Below are 27,794 nucleotides of genomic sequence, written 5' to 3' on the forward strand. Positions count from 1 at the left end.
TAGGTAGAACCACTCACAGAAGACAGGAGCTGAGAAAGTCTTTCAGAGCTGATTAAACCTTGGGTTTTTCATTTGCTGAGGGGTGAGTGGGGGTAGCAAGGGACAGACTGCAACCACAGAGACTGCAGCACAGCAGAGGTGCACAGAACTATGAATTGGTAATTCCAGGATTTGGATCCAGCTAGAGTGGAGTATACCATATGTGATATCCATTAGGGATTTTTACAGAGCTTCCCCACTGCCTGAATGCACATCACCCTGACCTCAGAGATGGCTGGCAGCACACCAGACACCTCAGCTGCACAACTTAGACTGAAAATTTGAGATGAAAAAATTTAAAATTATATATATATATATATATCAACTGCACTCCAGAAATAAGCAGTTAATTATATTGCCCCATTATTTATGTGGATATTGGAGCCAGGAGACTTCTTCCACTCTCCATGGACTTGCAGAAAGACAGAAATGGCACTTCTCTCCCCCTTCCAAGCCATATTATCTTCAGCCCTTGGACTATGGTCCTGGAAGGACACATGCTGACTTATCCCTAAAAATCCTCATAGATTCCAATGGGGAACGCTAAACATTTCCAAAACCAAGTTTAAGCATGGTGACAAGAAAAGTGAGTCTTGTTTTTCTTGCAGGGTGTCTCTCCCAAACATTTATCAAATAACCCAACATATCCTGCCAAGAGCAGAATGGGAATGCAGTGGTGGTAAAACTTCATATTTTGCCAAAGTCAGACATAGATGATTCATTGCATACCCTGAATGAATTTCCTGTTCCAGAATTTGCAGCCCCCCATGCAGAAATTGTCTGTAGTTAAAGTGTGTAGGTAACTTTTATTCTTTATCTTCATAAATCAAAAGAAAGATTCAAAACTAAAAGGACTGCAGCATATGCTCTCAGAAAGTCTGTGCATATTTTGTCTCATATTCCCCATAAACTGTGCAAATAACGGATAATTCACTCAATAACAGAACAATGACAGAAATCAGGTCAGCTAGACCTGAAATATTTCATTCAATCTGATACAAAAGTTTTTGTCTGGAAGAGGGAACATTACTTCTTTTTCTACATCTGCTTTTGGATATTTTGTTCCATTTTGGAATGCCAGTTTAAAATGATGAATCCAAAATTATTTTGTAGCTTTTGAATAAAATGTTTTAAATTTTTTGAAACAAACTTTACATTAAAAATGTCAATACAAAAAACCTGTCATTTCTGATCTTTTTTCTTCTTCAGTCAGTTGAAATTATTTGACTTTCATTTGAAAGTTTTAAGGTAAGACTGAAATAGCTTTTTGTGGCAATTTTGCTATTAAAACCATCACCATCTGTACTCATGCTAAACACCCCACCTTTAGATTCTTAGTTTTAGCTACCATTTCTGACAATAAATATGCACCTCTGATTTTATATTTTTTACACTGAAAAGTATAGTTTTGTGTCGCTTAAAACTGAGAAAAAAAAAAAATCAGTTCTTCCCCATACTTAAATATGGTACAATTCCTTAAACATTTCAGAAAGATCACAAAATGTTTACTAATTTCATCAGTATGCTTCTAGAACAGGCATCAAACTTTGCAGCAAAAGCCACAAAAAGATATCATCATATTTTAGGATCAGTTTTTTTGTTTGATTGCCTTTCTTGAGACTAAACCAATAGGAAAAACCTCACTGTTTCATTTTGTCTACAGCAGTAAGTCAGGAGCAAGTGAAGTTGTGCATTAGTTTGTGCAGTCCCTAAGGTGACACCCAAAAATTTGTCTGTCATTTACTTGGGGTTTTGAAGTTTGGACTGAACTTGAAAAAGAGATTATCAGCTTTTGTAAATAAAATTAGTAGAAGACCAGACTGATTTCACTAAAATATGTTTTTTTTCTCTCAATACCAGATCTCATCCGTCAGTGATGGAGAAAGGTTAAAGAAATATTCCAAATGTAATTCTTTCCCCAAATGCAATGATCTATCAGTTAGAGAAGTGTTAAAGTTAAGAGTGTGATAAAAATAGAGCATGATAAAAATACATCATAAAGTTCACAAGTGAAATTTCAAGTGATACACACCGTATCACTTTATTTTGATTATGTGTCCAATGAGCATGTATCTCTGGTATAAAAACATACCATAAAATAGCAGTGGAATCTTTTTACAGTGTAACTTATTCTCATAGTTTCAGTTGCCATAAGATCTTTAAGTCCAGGAATGAAAAATAAAACAAAAAAAAGGACGTCTTTATTATTTTGCAATAACTCAGAGAGTGTGAGTTCACCTCTTAGGAAGGAATTTCAAACATTGAAGCTGGGTTTTTTTCTCTTTTGGAGGTTCCAGAAATTACCCTTTAGCTAGCAGATTTCTGGAGCATCCAATCTGTTCAGCCTTGAAAAGGTTACGTATGACAGGTTATTATGTTCTACTAAACACAGACCCGTTTTATCAGGGTGAGATCTATGGGACAGCAACAAGAATGGTGCTCCACAGCTCAGCTGAGAACCTGAGTAGTTTATAATTTCCTATCCATCTGCACAGTGCCATATGGTCCATATGTTCTGGCTTTTTAATCTACAAGGTCCTGATTTTTTATGTTTGCTCATGAATATTTCCAGATTCTAAAGAAATAGACCCATGAGCAGCAGAATAAACAAGACCTCCCTTCCTATGGCTCTGAGCTGTAGTGTTAAATTCTGAAGGCCAATAAGGTGTTGCTTCCAACAGAATTTTCTGCTTCAGCAAAACTTCACATTTGCTCTTTCTTACTCCCCCACGTCTTAATTGTAATATTTAACCTTTATTAATTTATTGGTATCTATATTAGATGAGTTAATTCTGTATCTTTCCTCTGTTTGGTTACCTCATTTTATGGAAGTCATAGGTCTTTCTCTTCAGCTACCAACCCCTTTCAGATTGAAAATGACAAAAAGGGGAAGAAAATCAAAGGGGGCTAAAATTGTTATCATCATCATGGACCAACACAGTATTTTGCTTATGAAACATTTTTCTTATCCCATTGCAATCAGTGTTCCTTTTTCTTCTTTATTAATTTCTAAAAGCTTTATGCATAGAGCTTCTTTCGGCATGAAACTGCTTTCAATATTTCAGCTCTTGAATTTTGCCATTCATTCGTAAAAATCCTGCCTAGTGAATTCAGTCACTTGAAGATTTGGCTACAGAGCTGTAAGCCATTCTTAAAACATCAGATCAGTTAAGTATTTATGAGTAATTCATATCTCCCTCTCCACTGTAGATACATATATTTTTCAAAATTGCATTTTATCATTCTTCCGGTTCTGTTTAATCCATCTGAAATATCTTTCAGCTTTCTCTTCTTTCCACTGCCCAAAATAATGGTATCCCATCTGCAAAGTGCCCTGTGTCTGTGTAGCTAATAATCACATTTATTCTCCTATAGCACTGTCTAGGGAAGATTTCAAAATGTGCATAAACTTTCCCTGGTCCAGGCTGTCTTGGGATAACCTCAGCCATAAGCCTTCTACCCTACTGCAGCTGATCCATTCATTGCTCTCAGCTGTTGTGATCACTGGCACTCTAACCTACCCTGGTATTTTATTTTCAGAGGTGTTTTCATTCCTTAGCATGTTAGGACAGGACTTTGTGAAAGCATAATTTGGACTTCAGTAAGTAAAAATAAATTACTTGAGCCTCTTTTCCACTTTCTACTAATTTACTGACAGTATCAGGGATTCCATTAAGCTAAAAGAATTCCATTTTTCCTTTAGAGAAACTATTCCTGTTTGCTACAACCCCATTATGTTTATCTCATTAAAAGTACCTGGCACAGATTTTCTGAAGTGTAATTCCCAAGATCATCCCTAGAGTTTCTGAAAAGACAGATAAATATTTCCTGCCATCCAGTTCTCTATGTGGAACAGCTGTGACACTACACATTTTTATTAACTACCCATCAGCCATCTAATTCTACTTAATTAATATTATTTGTAAGAGAGGAACATTTTTGACTATTTTCTTTTTTTCCTTTTTTTTTTTTTTACCCAAATCTCTCGACAACAAACTGTATCAAACAGATACAGGTCTTTGCTCCTAGGATCAGGTTTTGTCCCTGAAGCATATATACACTTCTGGGAGCTCTGAGGGAAGTGATTAGAACTGCTCCTGCAACCATCCCAAATCTGCAAAAGTGTGATGGGCACAGATGCAACAAAAACAATGAGGACAAGTGGATGGTAGATTCCTACTCTGTGGCCTTAACACTTCAGGAAAATAAATGTCACTGGAGTAGGAACACCCAGGATCTACACAGTCTGGCACTGCACCTACAGTAATTAGTCTTTGGGCAATGTTAGCAATGCAAAACACCCTTGTCCAATAAATGCCCTGACCACTTTCTCTGTCTTTGTTTGCAAAAGGAGTGTGGAGTGGGAGCTGGAGGATAGATGCAGCAAATAGAAAGGTTAAGTTTGGGGTGGGACTAAAAGCATGAAAACCATTATTTCCTGTTTTCTCCATCTTTTTAAATTTTCCTCAGGTGATCATTCTTGCCCCAGACTGCTGGAGATGCAGCTGCCTTGGGTAGCCACTGTGCCCCTCAGCAAATGAATCTCCTTCCCCACAGTCACAGAGACATCAAAACAGTCATCCAGACCAGATGTCTTAGAGAGAAAGGGGGGCTGGGAAAGACACTGCCAGCTCAATGAAACAGGCAGTTCTGGGAGAAGATAAAGCATTTCCAGAGTATAAGGATATTTTGAAAATCAGCTTCTTGACATTCCATAAAGCGTTGCCCTAATGGTTCTTGTGTTTGCATATCGAATTGTCAACTTATTTCTTCTTGAAAAGATCTTTTCACAGGTTAAAATGCCACTATAGCCCCCAAGACCTTGCTGAAGAACAGAATTATAGTACACCATGATGCCCTCCACCAGTATTTTCAGAAGGCATAGAGCATCAGAGTGCTAAACTCATTACCAAATAATATTACAATACTCAAATAAAATTATGGAGAACTTTGATTTCACAGTCTACCTATCACAAGGTACCAATATCACACCCAGCAAGCCACCAGAAAGAGTTTGTGAGAAGAGAGGAGGAGATGGGTATCCCTAAAAACAAAGCATCCTCACAAGGATGTGCCAAAACTTGTTATATTACAACTCAAGCCTCTTAATAAAGCATTCAGCCCACCACAATTAAGAAAACTCATTTACACTAACCATTATAATGAAAATTATGTTGAAAAACCCATCTAATTGAAAGTATAGTAACGCTCATCAACTCAGTTAAAAACATGTGTAGAAATAAATTAAGCACATTAATTGATTAACACAGTAAGCAAATGGTGGTACGCTAGCTGGGGGTGGGGGGGGTGTTTAATTTCTACATTGTGCAATCATGGCAGATTCTTACTGACTCTATTCTCAGAGCCATTTTTCTTTAACACCAAGGCTGTTTGCTTTCATCCCCAAAATGTGTACACTTGTCCATGTGTTTCTCACTCAGTGAGGTGCAGAGCATTCCTGCAGCGCAGGAATTGGGAAAAAAATTGGGAAAAAGAAAATAAATGTAACAAGATAGCACTGGTCTATAATTCAGCCTTGAAATATGAACATCCCTAGGTAAAGAAATTACAGAGGAATTGTACATGAGTTTAAAAGTAGATATAATTTGTTGTAATAGATTATTAGATAAGATTTGAAAATACTCAGAAATTCCTATTAATTTGTGCTCATTTTCATTGGTTTTAGCCTGGGAAGCTCTGTGCTATCGCAACATTAAAGCTTTTCCTTGTCTATATGATGCTTAGGACAATAGGGCCCTGCACTGCTATCATAGCCCCTGGGTAATACTATAACCTAAATTATCATCATCATCATTCAGATTGAATTAAGAGGCTCAGAAAGAATATGCATCTAGGGAGGAATCTCCAGACCAGTCTAGCTTAGATCATTACTGAGAGCTATAATGAGAAGGGCAGTGGCACATCTGCTTTGATGTATTCAGGGGCTGGAAGGGCTGCAATAACCTGGTCAAAAATCTTGATGTAGCAAAGATAAGACAATCTGAGATATGCTACAGCATGATGCTACAGACTGGATGGATTTCATCCTCTCCCACACCTCTCATTTTATTAGCAGATGAGATTCTCAAAAAGAATTTAAAAGAGTTTGTGACTTACAGTTCTTTGAAAATCAAAGGAAGATGTATTCCTGCCTAAATTAGGCTGAAACCTACTTTTCCCAAAAGCCTGAATATAAAAGAATCCAGCTTTTCAAGATTATATATAAACAGCACCGTCACCCCTGGGTTTAACAGTGTTTGGGAAAATTTTGTACTTATCCACCCACACATGATCTAACCAAAGTCTGCAGAGCATTCACCCACAGACGGATATGACCCACTGTGTTTGTATCCAGGACGGTGGAGCAATACTAACAAACCCAAAATTTCAGAGTCGTCCAGCAAAAATAATTCGGGGCTGCTATTTTTGTTCAGGTTTCTCCCCCTGTAATCCCCAGAGGCAAGGCAATGAGCAGCTCCTTTGAATATTAAATTATTGAAGTTCAGAAGAATTTAATTAGCATCTCACCTACTTACCATCTTGCAACGATGCCTCTCCTACAATTATGCTACTACATTACAAGCAATTTCAGCTTAATTGAATAACTGGAATAAAACCTGGGCTCCAATTGCCAGAATTACCTGTGTTAAGATAGCTATAACTGACTTAAAAACCAGAAAATGTGAGATGATCTCTATGCATGCAGACTTACAGCAGATTCTCTAGTATTCTGCCTTAATATTCACCCTTAATATTACCATATTCACCCTCGTATTACCATACTGTCAAAAGAAATATGTTTAAACAACATTGCAGACATGTCAGTTTTATGGGTATGAGCAGTTGAATAATCACAAAGTCAAATCAGGCTGCAAGGTAGCAAAATGCAGGCTCTAAAATATTTTCAAATATTTTAACAGTTTGTACCTCTTTCTCCCCAGCTGCACATGCCTATGTGTACTTCAGCCATTGACTGACAGACTCCTTTTCACAGCTCCTCACATTCAAATTATTTGGAAAATACATTTTCTCACAAAACCTTGTATTAGAAGCAAGCATGAAAAAAAAAAAAAATGCAGAGACAGTGAGAGAGAAAAAAGAACGATGGGACAAAACCCAAATTGTATTTTCCTCAGCCTGTTTCTCTACCCTGCTGCATTTCATGTGGCTCCAAGCTGGCTCAGATCCCCTTTGGTTTGAGATAATGACCTGGCATAGAAGTCAGCTGCTGAGTCATCCTGCTTCAGCAAGAAAGTATGAGAGAAAAAGGTTGGTGATGAAATCAGTATATGAAAGGTGGAAAGCCACAGATGTGTTTCCAATGGCTCTGTCATCCAGTTGAGCAAAGAGAGTTTCTAAGTCATTCTGCTCTGAAAGATAAAACTGTTCAAGGAAACACAGAGCCATTAAGGTTGGAAAGGCCCCTAAGATCAAGTCTAACCATTAACCTAACACCACCAGGCCCACCATTGACCGAGTCCTTTTGTACCACAGCTACATGTTTTTTTGAACATTTGTAAGGATGGTGATTCCAACACTCCCTTGGGCAGCCTGTTCCAATTCTTGACCACCCTTTCAGTAGCAAAGTTTTTCTAATATCCAGGCATTAGGAAATACCTATCCAGCTTTTCTGCAAGCTGCATGGTAAGAAGAGTTTGATTCTGGAGTCTTCAAATGAAGAAGGTACAGCCCCTAAACAAAGACACACACACTGAAGGCATAGGTATGGAAATTCCCAGTACACAAAGTGAAGGAGGAGGATAGGAGAAGCAAACTATGTTTTTCAAAGTAATTCAAACACTCCACCTTTCTAGTAGCTACAACAGACTGACGTATTGGTGCTCTACGACTTTGCTCAAGACTGCTTTTCTTCTGTTTAGGAACATCACTGGAACAGGCTACACAAGGAAGTGGTCACCACACCAAGTGTTGTAGAGTTCAAGATGTGCTTGGACAATGCTCTCAGGCACATGGTGTGATTCTAGGGGTTGTCCTGTGCAAGGCCAGAAGTTGAACTTGATGATCCTTGTGGGTTCTTCCCAACACAGGATAGTCTGTGATTCTGTGATAAATGCTGATGTGATGCTCTGCCTGGTAGATTGTTGCCCTTTTTGATAGATTCAGCTTTATTTTTTTTATTAGTCTTTGAGGTAAAATTGTTTAGTAGTCCTTGTGGCCTACTTTGCACTCCAAAATAGAGACGGGATTTAAATTCCCTAACCCCAGTATCTTTAGGAGAGTAGGTAAATAGCATGCTCAGAAATGGAAACCTGTCTTAGGTATTTTAACCTGAGCTTGCTTGAGCCAGATTTCAGACATTCCCTGACATTACAAGCATTAGTAAAGTATGAGTAGTACTGAAACACCCTTGGATTCACTTTTTCTGTTCCCATTCACATTTGCCTTAAGTAGGTATCAACATCTCCAGAATACTGAAAAAAAGTAATACCTTCTCTAAACCAAAGTAAAATTATGAAGATAGCAGTTCAGAAAATAACCCAGTTTCAGCTGAAAACTCTAATTCAGTTCAGATCTACTCAATCTGCAGATTTATTGCAACAGTGAAAGAAACAAACTGCCCAACAACTCCTAAAGAGGAAACAGCAGCAATTTCAATGTGAAACCATCTGTAGGTATGGTCTTTCAAAGCTCAATGATGACTTTAACACTCTCAGAGTGAAAAGTTGTCAACTTTGTGCTATTTTGGATAATTCCCAGTAATTAATACAACTCTTTATACTCTCACCTCTGAAATTCTACTTCCCTGCTTGGCATTTGCTCATCCACTTGATCAAAGGCACAATTTGTGATGCTGACTTCAAAGTAAAAATGTGTTTATTTGCTGTAAAAACACCATTACTGTTTTTAGCCTTTCCAATGTCATGTAATCAATTATAATAACTTTATTAGCTCGATTATCAGGTTTAATGATTTGTTTGTTTGTTTGCAAGCAAAAACTTCAACCACGATGGGGCGATTAAATCCAATGCAGCAATTCAGGCAGATGCTTATTAAAACTGTAGTGGGAGGAAGGCTTTGAAAAAATCAGCTAGGTACACTTTCTTTGAGAATATGGTCATTTTTTGCAGAAAACATTTTAATCTAAAAAGCTGACTTCTAGCTCTTATCTATGTAAAACATCTCACTGTGTCCATATTTTTTAAATAGATGCAATTTGGTGTTCAGAAGTTTGTTGATTGAAAAGAATTGATTGCAGTTTCTTTGGCTCATAGTTTTTGTAAGTATTAGTAGAATAAAAGCTGCCCAGAGTGCTGCCATTTCAGTGGGCAACTGAGATCCACTAGACTCGATAATATTCAGCTGTATTTCACATTACTTTTGTTCAGGGGGAAGAGAACCCACCTTTAAGGAGCAAGAAAAATAAGAAAAGCTGTTCTTAAAGTCAATGTAAAACAAAGAGGAGACAGGCAGTGTCGTGTCTCCTGCTCCCTAAAGCAGCCAAGAAGCAAAATGATCAATGAGAGTGCTGTTGTCTTGTACAGGAGGGCATCAATCGTTACACGTTCACAGCTCCCCGGTACGAATTTGTACTTCATGGGTGGCTTGAAGGATTAATAAGACCCATGTGTATGTGTAGGAATGGAAATAAGAGAAATGTAAGAGGAGGAGAAATACAGGAATGGATCCTGAAGGTAAGTCAGAAAAAGGAACAGGGAAAAGGAATACTGATTAACTATGGAAAAAAGAAACAATATCATGCAAAAGAAAAGACAACACCGTGAAAAATCAAGTTAGTAAACAATGCAGAACTTAAAAAAGCCACCTGAGTCATCAGGACTGGTGACTAATTTTTTGACATTATTCCCAATTGCATCAGCTTCAGTAGCAATTTTTAAAGATTATTAAAAAGTAAGTAATACGATCTTTTGAAATAGATTGAAGGAAACCAAATGGCAAAAGGCATTTCTCATTTAAAAATATTTTTGAGAGTGACCTTCTTTTTTGAGAAGTCTCAATTAGCCGTACCAAGATACCAAGATCACAGAACCACAGAATGGTTTGGGTTGTAATGGACATTAAAGATCATTTAGTTCCAAGCCCCCTGCCACAGGTGGGGGAGATGATGTCACACAATAGCCAAGTTGTGAAGATGTCACACAATAATAACCTCAGAAACTCTTATCTAGACTAGATTCTTGAAAAGAGCCAGAAAGTAACAGCCAGTTCAGAAAGATCTGTTTTTCCTTTAAACATCAAAATTCTGGTTTTTTTCACAGCTCCATAGTCCACAAAACTACATTACAGCAAGATGAAGTAAGAGGTATGAGAAATAGGAGTTTAAAAAATTTGGAAATAGCTAAAGCATTTCTTAGGCTCCAAGATACTCTCCATAAGGTCTGACTAAAGAGATTCTGTTCTCTTCATCCTGGAGGCTGCATCCATCCAGAGCTCTTGGAACTGCAAACTTCTCCTTTCTTTTACACCTGGTACTGACAAAAGCCAGAACATTTCTGATGTGTCACATCATCAGAGGTATAAACACGTGTATCTTCTACTGAGTGAGTGAATTATCAGTATATTCCTCAGTGAAAAGGTATTAGGGCACTTCAGTGCTTCATTTAAATTGTAGACTAGATTCCCAAGTGCCAGCAGTAGCCGCAGTCTGACAGAAGGGCATTTCAGCTACTGTGCTTAGGGAAACAACTGCTGTTAAACCTGTCTGACATATCTGAGAAAAATCCCTCCTGCTACAGTCTGACTAATAACATCAAGATGCTTTATTGCACTTTTCAGCAGTAGGCCACAAAACATTTTGGAAAGGTGGCAAACATCATTACAGATACTTTACAAACACTCTGGCACTTCTAGACTCGGAGAAGAGAACTGGCAGAACATACTTATCCTATGTTCATAGCATCTAGTAGTTATTCCATGGATTTATTGCATGTATTTCACGTATTTCAGACGGGGGAAAAAACCCTCTTTATAATAGTCCATCTCTGAGGTTGGTTTTAATATTTTATGAGTATTTCACATGGCCAACAAATCCAGGGAAAAACAATGCAGGAAAATTACAGGAAAGCAAGGAATAACTAGTACTATGCAAAGAGTTAGAGAAAGACAATGAGAGAAAAGGATTCTTGGAATTTCTTATTTACTTGGCTATATCTGGGAGACATGGTCAGGAATATCTGAAATATCTCAGGCTTTCTCCGCTCCCCCCCCCCCAAAAAAAAAAGGCTCAGAAACAAGACAATAAGATTATTGTTAAAAAGAAACCTGCTATTCAAAGATAATAAAAGATAAACCAGCTATTAATACTAATGGATAAAGCATCCAGTAGGTCAAGAACACAGAAAATCTCCTGAAACAGCAATTCAGATTAACATTTGAAAATATTTCAAATACCTAGGAGGCCCATATAAAGTAAACAGGGTCCATAGCCTGAAAATATTTTCAAATTCCTTTGAAAATTCCTGGTTTCATTCTTCAGGCAAGACTAACAACATATAGTGCACTAGTAGGTACTGTCAGAACTTGCTCTGCTTGTGCCCATCAGAGGACAACATTTATTTTGCCAAAAAATAAAGGATTGCAATGCCTGAGGTTTACTTTAAGTTGTTGAGATTTCTCCAATTAAATCACCCACTGACAGAAGCAATTTTCTGTGGTTTCTTTTTTATTCTGTCAGAAGCTAGAAAGATAACAAGATGCTGTCTGCAACTACATAAATCATGTGGAAAGCCATCAATCAGAAAGCCAAGGCAAAACATCAAGCACACAAGACAATGGATTTAGGTGTGATGACAAAACTAAAAAAAGTATTCTTCACTAATAACTGTTCTTCACTGTAACATTCAATTTTTGCACCATTTTACAAATTTCTTTAGAGTAAGACAAGGGCTCAGAAATGAAAGACATTCCTGCCCACATGAAAATGAGACACAAAATATTACTCAAAATGCTAATCTATAAGCTGCTTATTTTCCCTTGAAATATGAAAAATATGAAAAATGAAATAAAATCAAAATTCAGAGCTACTTCTGCCACTTCCTTAAGAGCAGGAACAGGCACAGGCACATTTGTGAGCTTCCTTTGTCTCTTTCTAATCCGATTGCATTTTTATACCAAAAGACATAGATTACAGATACAGATGCATGATATATGCTTATCTGTTGTTACAGTAGGATATAAGAGAAAAGCAGTACATGATTAAACACGTAACAAGTCTTGTATCTTAATGAAGCAACCTACTGAATATTCAGTGGAATCCACTGACGGACTGACTGCAGCATGGGGCTTCGCCAGTGACTGCATACTGAAAGGGAGAGAAGGGGAAAAAAGGACAAAACAAAACCAACTCTGAAACACAAAAGCTAGGAAGCTACCAGGGCAGTGATCAAAGTATCCTTATAAGATCATTGCTACTGGGCTGAGCCACCCTGGGGATAAAAAATGCTTCATGCAGATTAGCTATACTTATGAAATGCAGTCACTGTAAGCAAAGAAAAGGATGCAAGATTAAATTTTAGATGGGTTGCTAATATATCTATGCATACATTAATATGTCCTCTATATAACCCCAATTAATTTTGTAACTGCAAGAGAAAACTTCAGACTGCTGCTCCTGACATGTAACAAAGCCTCAGCCTCTCTCAGTCTGCCACGGCTTTTAAAGAGCTTCTGAAATGCAGCATCTTTGCTTGGGAAGAACAGCCTGTGCTGTGGCACTCCCTCAACTCTTTGTCACACCTCAATGGCTGAAATTAAAGCAAATTCAACTATTTTTTTTCCTTCCCTATTTAAACCTCATCTCTATCATAGTGTTCTTCTCCAGTAATAGGAATTAAGGATTCTCAGCAGCTCTGGGAAAATAAATGTGGTTTCTTTCCAGATTACTCCCCCAAAACCACCAGGAACTACAGTTACACAGGACTATGAGGCATGGTAATATTGAAAGCTGTAGCAACCAGCTTTCCCTATGTAAACCTGGTTCCATGAAAGCTAGCCCATTACCTGGGCAGAGGACTTCCCTGCAACTCCTCAAACCTGGTCTAGTGGAAGGTGTCCCTGCCCAAGGCAGGGGGTGGAACTAGATCAGTTGTAAGGTCCCTTTCAACCCAAACCATTCTGTGATTCCATGTTTCAAAACAGCTACACAGCTCTGTGGAGTGTACTTCCTTACACTGTTTTCCAGCTCTGGGCAGCAACATCTCAAGTTTATTTACAGGTCACATAATCCACTGCACCATCAGGAGAGTCTTGGACTTTGTCAGAGTACCCGTGACCAGCGCATGACTTTGGTCTTTATATAGAGTTCAGCACCAAAAAAACAGACCCAAAGTTTGTTGAATTGAAAAATGAGATTGTTGCATCTGAAATTTAAAAAAAAAAAAAAAAAAAAAAATTCAAAAAAATTGCTACATAATATTTTGACCTTATTTATCCAAATTGTCTTCAGAACTCAATTTTTATTGAAGTCAATGTTAATTCATGAAATAAATAGCTCTTGCCTAATCTACATTTTTAGACACAAAAAATTACTCTTTATGACAGTTTCCAGGAAGCTCAGGCTAATACATTTTTCACAGAATCATTAATCATCCAGGCTCATCCTCAGAGCCTCTTTCCCCATCTTGGTTAATTTGTCAGACAAGCACAGCAACCAGTGTAGTGAGGTCTGACTCACACCTGGACAGGGAAAGTTTCAGAGGTGGGGAAAAAGCTGTTTCATTACAGACAGAAAAGGGCGAGTGACAGATTCCAGGAGCCTTCACAGGAATGACCTTCCTGCACTCAGGAGGATAAAAAGAAGAATGATGGACATTCAAGAGATACTACACACTCACTAGGAGATAGGAAATGGAAAGAGAGACACCTGTCTTGGAGCAGAAACAAAAAATCTTTCCCACACTAGATACAGAGTCCCAAAGAATCTTCTGGTCACTTGTAGTGTGAAGGGCTCTGTATCAGGTCCAGTCCTGTTTAGTACCTTTACTGATGATCTGGATGAGGGGATCAAGTGTAAATTTACAGATGATGCCAAATCGGGTGAGAGTGCTGGTTTGCTGGAGGGTAGGAAGGCTCCAAAGGGGAAACTGGTCAGGCTGGATTGATGGGCTGAAATCAACAGCATGAAGATTTATAAGGTCCTGCCCTTGGGTCACAACAACCCCAGGCAGTGCTACCAGCTGGGGGAAGAATGGCTGGAAAGCTGCTCAGGGTAAAAGGACCTGGGTGTGCTGGTCAACAGTGGCTGAACATGAGCCTGCCTGTAGCCAGGTGTCCAAGAAGGCCAGTGGCACCCTGGCCTGGATCAGCAATGGTGAGGCCAGCAGGAGCAGGGCAGGGATTGTCCCCTGTACTGGGCACTGGTGAGGCCTCACCTCAAACCCTGTGTTCAGTTCTGGGCTCCTCACTGCAACAAAGATATTGAGGGGCTGGAGCATGTCCAGAGAAGGGCAACAGAGCTGGGGAAGAGTCTGGGGCACAAGTCTGGTGAGGAGTGGCTGGGGAAGGTGGGGGTGTTTATCCTGGAGAAAAGGAGGCTCAGGGAGGGACTTTATCACTCTCTACAACACCTGGAAGAAAGTCACGGTCAAGTGCGAGATGGCCACTTCTCCCAGGGAACTGAACTTCTGCCTGGGGAGATTCAGGTTGGATATCAGGATGAATTTCTTCATGAAAGTGTTGTTAAACTGGAATGAACTTCCCAGGGAAGTGGTGGAGTCACCATCCCTGGAGGTGTTCAAGAAATGGCTGGACGTGACACTTAGTGCCTTGGTCTAGTTGATCTGTCAGAGACTGGACTTGATGATCTCAGAGGTCTTTTCCAGCCCAAATGACTCTGTGCTTCTATAACTCAAGTAAGGGGTAAGACAGGGGTTCCTGCCAAAAAATTAATTAATTAATTATTTTTTTTTAAAAAAGAGTATCAATGTGCTCTGGCATTGGGAGATACAGCCCTCCTTTTTCTGAAAAGCAATTTGTACAAATGCCGATTTGTGGATAACCTTAACTCTGTAGACTGCTGAGCCCATTTGTTCCATGTGGAGATGGTTTTTCTTCTCTCTCCACTGGAAAGTCATTCCATCAATCCTGACTTTCTGCAAGCTCTCAGCATCCCAGACAATATCTTGGGACAGAAAGAAAGAAAAGAAGTAATAGCCAGTGTGGCTCCTTCCCTTCCAGAAAGTGAGGCTATCAAAGATGAGGCAACTGAAGAGCTCATTACTAATCATTCTTAAGTCTAAGTAACTTAGCTTAGGATCGTAACAGTTATTTACCTGGTTACTTGCTTTTGCTCAATTTCCACTGATGCTTACAGTTGAATCTGGCATTAAATTAGGAAATGGAGATGGCTGGAATAGCCTGACATTTAAAATGTTCAGACAACTAAGGAAATTCAAGATCCTTACAAGGATTTTTATGTTTCAGCTTATCTTAAAAAAGTGGAGTATACTGAAAAACAAAAATAAATCTAACATCACAATAAGACTAGCAAGGTTCGTTTAGGAGTTATCATTCATTTAAGAACACTGATTAGCTCTATTCCTGGGAGGAAGGGGAAGAGGCATGTATTTAATTTAGAGACAGAACTTGCACCTCTGATTTTCAGGTACAGTTGTGTTGAATTCAGATTTCCCAGAACACCATGGATTCACGAGGCTCCTTTTACTGAATTAGTACTTTCTAAGGCAGCTAAGAAAACTCTCAATAGTAGATAACGAAGATTTACAGATGCAGACCAAAGAATTCTGAGCTTACTACACCATCTCGTGTCAAAGAAGGGGTAGTGCAAGAAAATTATTTTAAATTCCCTTTTCATTACACTGCAGACATTTTTCCTTTAAGAGATTATTAGAACACAATTCCATCACCTCCGTAAGTTGAAAAGAACATTTATTATCTCAACACAGCAACTCTAAGAAAACTTCTCCAATGCTAGTATTTTCCCAAATGTTAATACATCCACATAACTAAAAACTTCCTTTACAACTTCAGTGTTTGACATTCAAAGTTGCTTAAGCTGTTAAAATTTTATCTTCTGCACACTAATAAGCAGATCAACCTTTAACATGAGTTTTAAGCTTTCTAAAATTAAGCATTTTTCAGAACTAAGTTGACTGCACATGAAATGCTACAGGAGAGTAGAAAAGCCATGTTAATGCAAAATGTAACAAGGTGAAGAAATTAAAAAGTCAGGGAAAAGAAAAGAAGGTCTGGTTTGCAGCAAAACTGCTCTTGCTCATTATTATCTTCTGAAAGGGAGTAATCTGCCTAATGCATACTAGATTTTAGGTTCTTGGAAGATAAGAAAAACATGCCTATCTTTAATTTCAGAAAATCTATTCACATTTCTAAACAGTATTTATCATAATCAGTGTCTGTGTGTCTCAAAGAGATTTTCAGACTGTATGAGGACCACATTTCTCATTATTCAGCACATAAAACAAGTGCAAGGGCATTGAAGAAAATTAGTTCCATGTTTGGAGCTAATTGAAGAAAAAGTTCCATGTTTTGGTTTCCAAAACAACCTCCTGAGGTCATCAATAATCATAGAAACATGGAATCACAGAATCACAGAATGGTTGGATTGGAAGGGATCATCTAGCTCCAACACCCTGCCATGGGCAGGGACACCTTCCACCAGACCAGGCTGCTCAGAGCCCGTTCCAGCCTGGCCTTGAACCCTTCCAGGGATGGGGAATCTACAGCTTCTCTGGGCAATCTGTACCAGTGCCTCACCACCCTCACAGTAAAAAATTTCTTCCTAATATCCTATCTAATAATCTAATAACAATGAGATCCACTAGGCTGTTTCTGGACTATGTCAAACCACACAATCTAAAATATGAAATTACACCCCAATTCTTTAGGAATTTTTATACTTCAAAATTTAAGATGCATGTGTTTTGTGCAAACATGGGCCATATCAGGCATTTTGAATCATGGGTGTTAATAAAAAGATGGTCTGAATGTTTCCATTTCTGAGTGTCAGAAAATGTTTCAAGAATCCCTGGAATGTTTTACCTGGAGATTTACACAGGGGAATAGACAGGCCCACGGTTTCTCTGCTGAACTTCCACCATCCACTTTCCTCTGTAATGAAGTAAGCCTGTCCTCAAGCTGACAAGCTGGATTATGGATGCAAACTGAGATGTTCCCTGAGAACTGGGGAGCATAATAAACTGGTGATGGTAGCAAGCAGTCTACATGCACAGACAAGGTGTAAACACCTATGGCTTCCACAGATGGCCGTGAGCACTCGTCAGTTGCGAGGGCTGGAATCAGCCAGCCCAAAGAGAAGTTTTATAACTGTACGATCTTTGCAGATTTCTTTTCAAATGAACAAATATATATGGAAACAAGCAATTCTTTTACTCTGCCAAGGTCAAGTCACTTAGGAAAAATGATGTGATTAGGATGGACATGTGTCTTGGTCATGGGACAGCATTTTGGTTCCACAGCATATTAACTAGATTATTTTTTATGCTCAAACATTTTCCTTTTATGATATTATTTCAAAACAAATAATGGGTAATCAGCCTGTCATCAGGACATTGTGCAGCCACTAAAAACAAAAGACTGCTTCAAACTTGCTGCAGGTGCAACCTGGTGCTACAGTTGCAGTCTGTATTCAGGCAGTGAAACAGTGAGATGCAGCCATGCAGTGACTTAACCCCATGCAGCCAGTGTGCCTGCTGGCCTGGCTGAGTGGTCAGGTGAACAGTCCTAATGGCACACAGGATGTGATGTGATCCCAGGCTTGGGGGTAAGGAAACTTCCCAGTCTGACCATTCACAGACTCTAACAATCACTCTCCCAGCACCAGAAATTGTCCCAAATACATTCCTCAGCACTTGGTACAAGCAGACTTATGACCTTCACATATGCACATTTTCCCTTTGCACCAAATGCTCTGACCTGTAACCAGGAAAGCGAAGCAGAACAGCTCTTGGTGGAGTTTCCTGACAGTGTTATCCTGCTGCAACTGCCAGTGCCTTCTCACTCCTAAGAAATTACCTGACAACATGTGGACCACAGCATTTGTTATTTCTCCTCAGAGCAGGACTGCAGCAGTTCCACTTTTCATGGGAGTCAATTAAATATTTAAACTGCAGGCATTATTTTCAAATTATTTTCAAATTTTTTATTTTTATTTTTTAATATTTTCTTAATCTTTAACAATCCAGTATTTTACATTTCCCTAGGAAGGCATGCTATAGGTTGAGAGGCAGTTTTTGCCATCATTCAGTGCAACCATGTTCACACAATAGTGCTGAGAAGATGGCAGAATACTTAATGATATTGAGATATAGATTGGAAAGTCTGCAATTCAAGACAACAATCCATTCTGATTTGATTCTGGAGTATTCAGAATGCTGTTTCTCAACTATGTCTAAATTACTGTGACCAAAATCTTCTGAACAGGGATTTCAGTCAACTGTCAACAATAAAAGTGAATTCAAACCAGGTGTTTTGAATAGGAAGGGCAACACAATGCCACGAGCTCTAGCAGAAGAATTCCTCCAGCCTCCTGAGTTAATTCTCTACTGAAGGTTAAAAGATGTGACACAGACAGCAGGGGAAAGGAAACAGGAGCTACAAAGCCATCTGAAGAGAAAAACAGCTAAATTTAGATTAAATGGCAGGCATGAGACTATTAAGTAGCAGATATTAGACACTTTGAATCTGAAGGAAAGAAGGGGAAGGGACAGAGTGAAAACCAGAAATCCTCATGCTGAAGGGAGAACTTGTAGAAAACACTGATTTCCAAGAGGAAATACTATACAGCTCCTGCCCTACCATCACTTCAGAAAATAGGAGCAAACAACTTTGTCCTGTTGCAAGAGCAAATAAAACTGGGAGCTGTTTCAAGACAACTGTGCATGTCTGAAGATCACTTCATGCTTTTTTGACATCATTGCTACATCCTCAGCTTGGATTATGTAGCCTTACTTGAAAGTCTCCAGATGTAAAGAATGATCTCTGGTTTTGACTTTCATGAACAAGTAACACCACTGTAATCACAATACTCAAGGAGTCCTAAAGGAACAGGGATGTTTCCTTTCCAGGACAGAAATTGCTTGTCTGTGATTGTCCCCTGATGCTACACAGAGGCCTTATGGAGATAATCCTTTCCAAAAGGAAAGAAAATCCTTTCCAAAAATCTAAAGTGATAACCTCAGCCCAAGATGATCTATCACTGCTTGGTACTGATGGCTTCTGCAGTAAAAATTAGGTAAGTAACCCAGAAAACTGCTAAAACCTGAAGAGACAAACATCATACAAACTAAACACAGGACCAACAAGGGCAGAAGAAAAAGATTCATTTGCATGGCTATTCCATGAAGGCTCAATGAACACCAGCTGTATTCACATCAATCTTTAATAATAAACACTTCTTTCTACTTGTAACCACACTGTAAGCACTGTGCTAGGCAAGCAGTGCCCATTTCACAGGTTTTGAGCACCAGAGGGAGCAAAGTCCATCTGCCTTGTTTGCTGCTTAGATAATTGCTGGAATAAAACTATCACCCAGAACATCACTGCCTCTAGTAAAGAATATTATTCTTTTTTCCCTCCCCTCCCAGGCCTAGTAGAAACTAAAATAGAAAACCCATCATGCTAATCACTGCATCTATGCTCATTCCACAAGAGAAGCTCTAGGAATACTTTCAAACCACTGCATTCTTATTAAAGGAAAAATGTAAATTTTCGGGAACGGATTCCTTTTTGGTTATAGAGGTTCAACAGGAAGAGAAACATTTTTGCCCAACAAGATATATCAGAGGACACCAGACCCGTATACAGCTAAAGCTTCTGTATTTTATAAATTGTTGCCTTAGTTAACAGAAAGATTTCTCTACAGCACTCTGAATTACATCAAAATCCACAGAAAACTGCAAGTGCTTGAGCAGCAAGGATATGAATAGAGGCAAATGAGCTCCCTTTTCAGACATAACTTGTGACTTTAATATAGCTTTCTGAGAGATGAAAAAACTAGGATTCCATCAGACGGTTGCATTTACAGTATTTTCTTTTTCGATTTCTGAACAAGGATAATCAGGAAGGGAAGTCTGCCATTTCAAAATCACTGTGATATTGAGGCTGAGAACCTGCATCATTCCTTTCACAGAAAACCAGGCTCATTTGCCAGGAATTATTTTTATTCGAACAAAAGCCTCACTCAAAGCTGAAAGCTCACATCTCTACATAAAGCTCTGTCAACTAAACTATCACCTGTTCCACTACAGCGAGCCTTAAAATTGTCCATCAAAGGACAATCAATCTGCAGTGATAGATTTCAGAAAGAAGCTTGTCTGTTTATACAACAAAATAAGTTCCCCAGGCATTTCATGCTACGTGCTTTCTTGTATTTGAAGACTAAAGCCATGAGCCTCATGGATCCTACCTTCAGAGGAGAAATGTGCGACTGTAAGACGTATCCATGGACATTCTCTATTTGAGACAAGTTCTTCTCTGACACATGAACAAGCTCTGGGCCTCTCACTTCGTGGGTTAAACGAGGCAAAGTATGGTCATGTGGAGCATCCTCATCTTGATAACGATATTTCTAGAGGAAGAAAACATCAAGAAAGAACAAATAAGATTTTAGAAGGTAATTCCTATATTTTAATATAATTATGGAATGACAAATGAAATATGATGCAGTAGACAATAATCATTGGATTTCCTAGTGTGTTCTGGAGAGAATGAATCATTCTTTTTTACTATTGTATCAAAGAGAGAAATGAGGTATATGTCACCAATACACAAAATTTTCACCATCAAACAGACATTTGAGATGACACACTGATATTGAAGAAGAGACATTGATAAGCCAAGCTGTAGTGTCAGATCACATTTTGCATCCCTGTGTTAATAATTAGAGTTTTATAGCCCTTCTCTGCAAATTACTTGGGTTTTTTTCCACTTAGCACTGTGTACTCTGATGCTGGAGAACACACACGCACTTCTACAGAGCCACAGTCCCACAGAAGATTCCCCTGCAGTAAAGTTCTAACCTTATACCCTTCTTTTCCATGGAGAGGCAACATGAGAGGCTTGTCCAAGATCCCAAATGAAGCTTCTAACAACAAGGAATATAACCCTAAAAATTAAATTAAATCACCTGATCTGTTCTCCAGGCAGAATGCTTTGTAAAAAGGTACCATCCCCTCAGCTGTGCCCTGAGGAGGGAGCTGCTGGATAAAAGCCTAAGACTTATCTGTATGGCCATATAAGAAAAATAAGTCAGAAGTCCAGGCAGAATCACAAGAACATGCCAAAGCAGACCTCTCCATGCAGCAGACCTCTCTGCTGCTCATCTGCTTCACTTTGACCACTCAGCTGTGGAGTGTTATTTCATTTACTCATCCCTCCTAAGGAAACCACCCAGTGCATTCCTGCCTTCAATCTTAAGTATGGAAATGTTTCAGCAGTTGCCAATTATTTTCAGAATACATATGTGACATGATTTATGCTCTTCTTTTTTTCCTGAGATATGCCTGCGGCCCTTCACATATTCACTTTCCAGATAACATAATTAATGAATATATGAAATGACTGGCACCAGCCAAATATTATTTGGGCAAGAAGCCATCAGCCTAATAGATAATACTCCAGCCAATGTCACATTTAAGGCTTGGCACACAGATCATTTCAGCCACAAGCAATCAATTATTTTTTTAATCGAGTGAGTACTTTCTTAAAAGACAACTACTAGGAGACATCCTCTTTAAAATGAGTCATTTGCTAAAACATAATTAGGAGAAATAAGAGCAGAATACCAGTCATTTCATTAACTCAGGAATGGGGAAAATGGAAATGTCCAGAGGCTACTTCTTAAGGAGAAAAGACAGCAATGACAGAAGCCATAAGAAGCTCTATCATAGAACCAGTCAGGTTGGAAAGCATCTTTAAGATCATTGAGTCCAACCCAGCACGGTCATTTCCACCACTAAACTATGTCCCCAGGTGCCACATATACATGACTTTGAAATACCTCCAGGGATGGTGAGTCAACCACTTCCCAAGCAGACTGTTCCAATGTTTGACAGCCCTTTCAGAGATGAAATTTTTCCTAATGTCTAATATAAATCTCTCTTGGCACAATTTGAGGGTGTTTCCTCTCATCCTATCAACTGTTACTTGGTAGAAGAGACCATCTCCCACCTCACCACAGCCGCCTTTCAGGCAGTTGTAGAGAGCAATAGGTCTCACCTGAGCCTCCTTTTCTCCAGGCTAAACACACCCAGCTCCCTCAGCCACTCCTCTCCAGACTTGTGCTCCAGACCCTTCCCCAGCTCTGTTGCCCTTCTCTGGACACACTTCAGCCCCTCAATGTCTTTGTTGCAGTGAGGGGCCCAGAACTGAACACAGGATTTGAGGTGAGGCCTCACCAGTGCCCAGTACAGGGGACAATCCCTGCCCTGCTCACTGCTGGCCACACCATTGCTGATACAGACATTTATACATATGTATATACAGGCTTCCCACTTCTTGCAAGTTCCTTATCTATTGGGTGGATGTGGGAGGAGCGGAGTCCCTCCCACTATAAAGATTAAGAGCTGCACTGCAAAATAGGACTAGGAGGTTCTTGTGGGTGATGAGGTGGACATAAGCCAACAGAGAATGTACAGCCCTGAAAGCCAGCCTCATCCTGGGCTGCATCAAAAGAGGAGTGGCCAGCAAGTCAAGGGAAATGATTCTCACCCTGTATTCTGATCTTGCAGCACCCCACCTGGAGCACTGCATCCAGCTCTGGGATCCTAAGCACCAGAAAGACATTTTCTCCTCTGTACCTGTTGGAGCAGGGCCAGAAGAGGGTTACAAATAGGATCAGAGGGATGGAGCACCTCTCCTATGAAGATAGGCTGAAAAAGCCTGGGTGTTCAGCCTGGAGAAGAGAAGGTGTCAGGGTGAGACCTTCCAGTACTTTAAGGACACTTATATAATGGAGGGAGAGGGATTTTTATGCAGGCATGTAGTGACAGGATAAGGAGGAATGGTTTTAAACTGGAAGAAGTTTAGATTGCGATTAGGAAGAAAATCTTTCCTCAGTTCCAATGAAGCATTGGAACAAGATGAAACTCCACAGGGATGTTGTAGATGCCCCATCCTTGGAAATGGTTGAGCCCAGGTTGGATTCTATGATTCATTCTATGATTATGTATACATACATACATACATACATACATATATATATAAAACACATATGCTATTCTTTCCAGATAATTTTTTTCAGTTTTACACTGCCAGAAGCAGTGTGATGTGGCCTTAAAGAGAGAACATTTCTCTGACCATCAGTAAGTGCTTTCCCCATCACTGCACTGCAGTGGAGCTGTTGCATAAACAGGAGCCACAGCTGAGAGGAAATTGTTTCACCCTGAGCCCCATACTCCCAAAGAGCAGAACACTTGTGTGGATCTCCACTGATAGACTTGCTTTATAATTTGAATTAATTTATTTATCCAATAACTGCAAATTCCCATGACAGCTTCAGTAATATCCATGTTCACGTGCCATCAGCTGAAAAAGTTTACAGAACAGATTTCCACTCTTCTATTTGTCTTTGTCTCCCTCACATCCCAAGGCCAGCCTCTCCTTCTTCACAAAGTATGAGCCTAGAGCATTTCTGGGTCAATCCTGCTATGGGTTTGCCTCATGTTCTTAGCACCAAACTCATTGATTTTCATACATCTTTCCTCCCACAGCATCTCTTCATTGAAATGCTTTCAGCTGTGAACCAAAACAGCTTGACACAGCAAAAAGCCAGTGGTAATGCTGAAAATACCAAACCAGAACTAAGACACTCCTGCAGAAATTCCTCATTCATCTCCATCACCCTGCTCTGATGGGGTCCTGCAAATGTCCTTGAAAAAATCCCATTCCTTAGAAATCTTTCTCTAAGGACTAATTCAAATTTCTGGAGGGAAAAGCATGATTGCACGGAAATGCTACTCTTCATTTGACAAAAGAACAGGTGGATGTCTTATGATAATTAAATTACAAATCAGTGCCTGCTGCTGACAGGGTATTGTACGCTGCCAACTAGCATCAGATATTTAAAATCCTCTGTAATTACCTATAATGGGGGTGTGGAGTGCACTACTGTGAATTTTTAATATGAACGTGCCTTTTTATAAGAGATCATTCTCTACAGTATGAGGTTATTACAGCATCACTGCTCCTCACATCATACTGTCTAAAGGAGCATTTCTAAGGCAGCGATTGCCAAAGAGATGTCAGCTAGACAGAACTGAAGACAGGAATCCAACAGGAGGTAATGATCAAAAACATTACATTTCAACAAAGACAGTTCTCAAGTTACAATAGCCAGAGTACTGCATTGGCATTAAAATACAGATGTTCTTATGACCTACCTTTGACAATGGATTAAGATAGCTGAGAATTTTTCATTCGATTTTGGGCCAAAGGGAGCTGGTATTTTTACAAAAGTTTGTTGTTTATTTTTACTTTTTGTCATTGCCATCAGTTTGCAGAAAATGCAAATAGAACATTTCATTTTATATCAGGTCAAAATGACCTAAGCTGCTGAATGTGGCCCAGCTGGAATTGCCATTCAAAAGCAGATGTCCCTGGTTCTCTACACAGCTCTTTGGCTGGACCACACTACAATACATCATCACACACTCGTGCTGCTTGCAATAGGAAGGCTGCAAAAGGAGGGAGCTAAATGTGTCAGAGGAGTCACAGGCTCTACAAAAAACCTGTGAAATGAGCAGCCAGTGAATCCTCATCTACAGAGAATCCTGAGCTACTAGAAAACACTTTGAAATGTCAAGAAACCCGTAAGCAAAAAAGTGACATCGCTTTTCACTCAGCCAAAACTTTGTAGTAGATACAGCGTATAGCTATTAATAATGGAAAAAAAATACCACCACATCCTATGAGATAATAACCCATTCATGAGTGAATCCCACTCCCAATCACTCTTCAAAGCCAGTGTGCTAGCCAGTGGCCAGGATATTATGTTTTATCTTGGGAAACAATAGCAATACTACCAGTTTTAGCTCTTAAACATCAGCATATAGAGTCTCAAATACAATTTTGGTTTTACAGTCCTCCTAAGGAGGGGCCAGACTTCTGCTCCTTACAAGCTGTGAGTCTTCATGTAACCCATTTAACATTGAGACCACAGGGAAAGGAATTTTGCAGAAAATTTCTCACACGAGACAATGGCCTCTTACAGATCCAGGTGTCCCACTGCAATCTGGAAATAGGCAAGGTATGAAACTGGGTCCCAATATTACCTTCTTAATTCTCACTCACTTGCTGTTCCTCTCAAACCAGCATTTGAGCTGCTTTGCAGCTCCCAAGTAGGTTAGCCCCATTGCTGTTCATCTACTGGAACCTGGACATGGGAGCTACCTTTCAACAGGGCAAGCATCACCCACCTTCTGCATGAGATTGGGTCCAGCATTCAACACACTGGGTTTTCTGAGAGAGGTTTTGGATGCCCCAACCCTAGAAGTGTTCAAAGCCAGGCTGGATGCAGCTCTGAGCAACCTAGTCTAGTGGAAAATATCCCTGCCCATGACAGGGGAGTTGGGAGAAGATGATCTGTAAGGTCTCTTCCAACTCAAACCATTCTAGGATTCTGTGATTTTTTTTCTCAGTATTAGCTGCCAACAAAAAATAAAACCATAATGGACTTGGTCCATTTAGACAAATGAGCAATCTCCAAAGTCTGTTAATGTCACCTTGTCCCGCTTTGGTGCTCAGTATTTTCTTTGGTCTTCAATGTGTTGAATTTTACTGTCACTGCTCTCCAAAGGCAGCAAATTTCAATGTCATACCAATGAGCATCTTCAGAAAACAAACTTTACAATTTGCACACACAAATCATTGGGCATTCATCCAATCATGAGCAGAAATAATATTACTCATCCAACTGATTGCAAATGAGCAACACAGCTTGAATTCTGAATATTTGCAATCAATCTATAGAGTATAGAGAGGAAAAAAATACTCTTCTCATTATATAAAATGGAAGAAATCACAATCTGCTTGCCAAGACTGTGGAAGTAGATTAGGAAGCTTAAATCATTGAATAATTATACTTATTGTGAATGACTTGCTCTTTTGCTTATCAAGTAGATTTCCAACAAGCTTGTCACTATATTACAGCAGTACCTTCCATCCAAGAAGCCCAAAGAGCTTTACAAGTGGCAGTCAAGACTGATAACATCCTGTTGATGTGCATCATCTAAAGGTGGGTAAAATTAGGCACAGAAATGCAGCAACTTGTTCAAGGTCACAGAGAGACTCAGTTCATTAAGCAGTAGTAGAACTTAGGGGATTTTTCAAGTCTGCTCTTTAAAGTCTAAGATCTAATGCACCTTTAATAGAAATGATAATTATTATTATTATTTGAACAAGGTTGTAGGTTTGCTGGTGCCATTGTAATTTCTTTTTAAATTTTTGTTCTGTTTTTTTTTTTTTCCTCACAAATGTTCCAGGGTAAAGCGGCCTTTCTAAAGTCAGGACTTAGGTTTTTCTCTGACTCAGTGTAATAGCCAGCAGTACTTTGGGTGATTTACAGTGTGCTATCTCTGAGAAACACATAGTGAATTTTAGAAGACAAGAGGTTTCCTCTAAGAGCCAAATTAGTTCACAGAAGGAACATTATCAGTGCTGAATACTGAGAATTTGCATATAATTTCCATTTAGTATAACAAGAATATTTTTTTTTTTTAGGAAGGAGAAAAAGAAGTATCATTTCTTATCTCAGTTTATTGAAAGCACTAGGTTTTTGCCATAACAGCGAATATATGCTCAGTTAAAAATAAAAAAAAAAAAGAAAAAAAGGAAATTATAATGTGGTGGAAAATAAATGTTATACAGTATTCTCATCATTTTTTTTTTGAAGCCCCAAATGATTTCATTTTTCATGATGGAAAGAAGAAGTGAGATGGGCATTAGCCAAAGTAACTCTTCATTTTATCTGCTGGAAGTAGTTGCATCTTTTACTCACAAGATGGCACAGTAACCATCGAGTTAAAGCATAATCTCACTTTGAACTATGATGCGTTGCAGGGAAAAAATAAGTATTTATGCAATGTCATAAAACTTCAAACGATTCTTATTTTGAACTGACCTGATATAAAATTATAAAAAAAATAAAGCGGCAACCTTTTATAGTAAGTATACATAAAGAAGCAGTGATCATACATAAAACTGGCAGATGGAAAAAAAGTTTTAACAGTTCATAAAAGTATCAAAAAATTACAAGCAAGTAAGAATCTATCAGTTTTTGTGAGCTTCAGAATGAACAAAACCACTATGTATTGACAAGATTGAGACTAGCCCAGAATGCTGCATTCCTCCAGGAATTCTAAATCCTAATTAAAACCGCCTGCATGCAAATCTGTACCATGAGGTATTCAGCTCCATATGCTGCATCACATTTTGGACCTGTTAACAGCATCAGTTTAGCCCTCTGGAGGCTGCAACTTGCTATCCAATAATTTAAAATAGATTTTTAACTTGAAGTGCCAATATACAACAAGACATTCTGAGAGAGTGGCTTTGCTTGGATTAAATGGTGAATGTGGCTGCAGACTACAAAAATCAGTAAGAAGAAAAAAAGAAAATCCAGCTAATACTAATTATTTATCTAAGGGGAGCAAAGGAAAGACGTGGGTGAAACTGTACCATTTATCAGCATCAGGCAGTAGCCACTTCTCTGTCCCTCTGTCCTGCAATAACATCACTTGCTTACTCCTTTTTATTGTCTTCAACTATTCCACTCAAAGCATTTT

At 39.1% G+C, this 27,794-nt stretch overlaps 1 protein-coding gene across 29 annotated transcripts in view; it reads right to left on the reverse strand.

Annotated features, from left to right (window-relative positions):
• Positions 1 to 27,794, reverse strand: part of DLG2 (discs large MAGUK scaffold protein 2) — a 986,702-nt gene that overhangs the window by 507,327 nt on the left and 451,581 nt on the right. For all 29 annotated transcript variants that reach the window (XM_086882226.1, XM_086882222.1, XM_086882228.1 and 26 more), the window contains one exon: positions 20,420 to 20,581. In XM_086882226.1, coding sequence (XP_086738352.1) covers positions 20,420 to 20,581 — 162 coding nt within the window. The remainder of the gene's footprint in view (positions 1 to 20,419; positions 20,582 to 27,794) is intronic.

Source organism: Cyanistes caeruleus, chromosome 3, assembly GCF_971803275.1.
Source record: "Cyanistes caeruleus chromosome 3, bCyaCae1.hap1.1, whole genome shotgun sequence".
In the NCBI taxonomy this organism is placed as follows: domain Eukaryota; kingdom Metazoa; phylum Chordata; class Aves; order Passeriformes; family Paridae; genus Cyanistes; species Cyanistes caeruleus.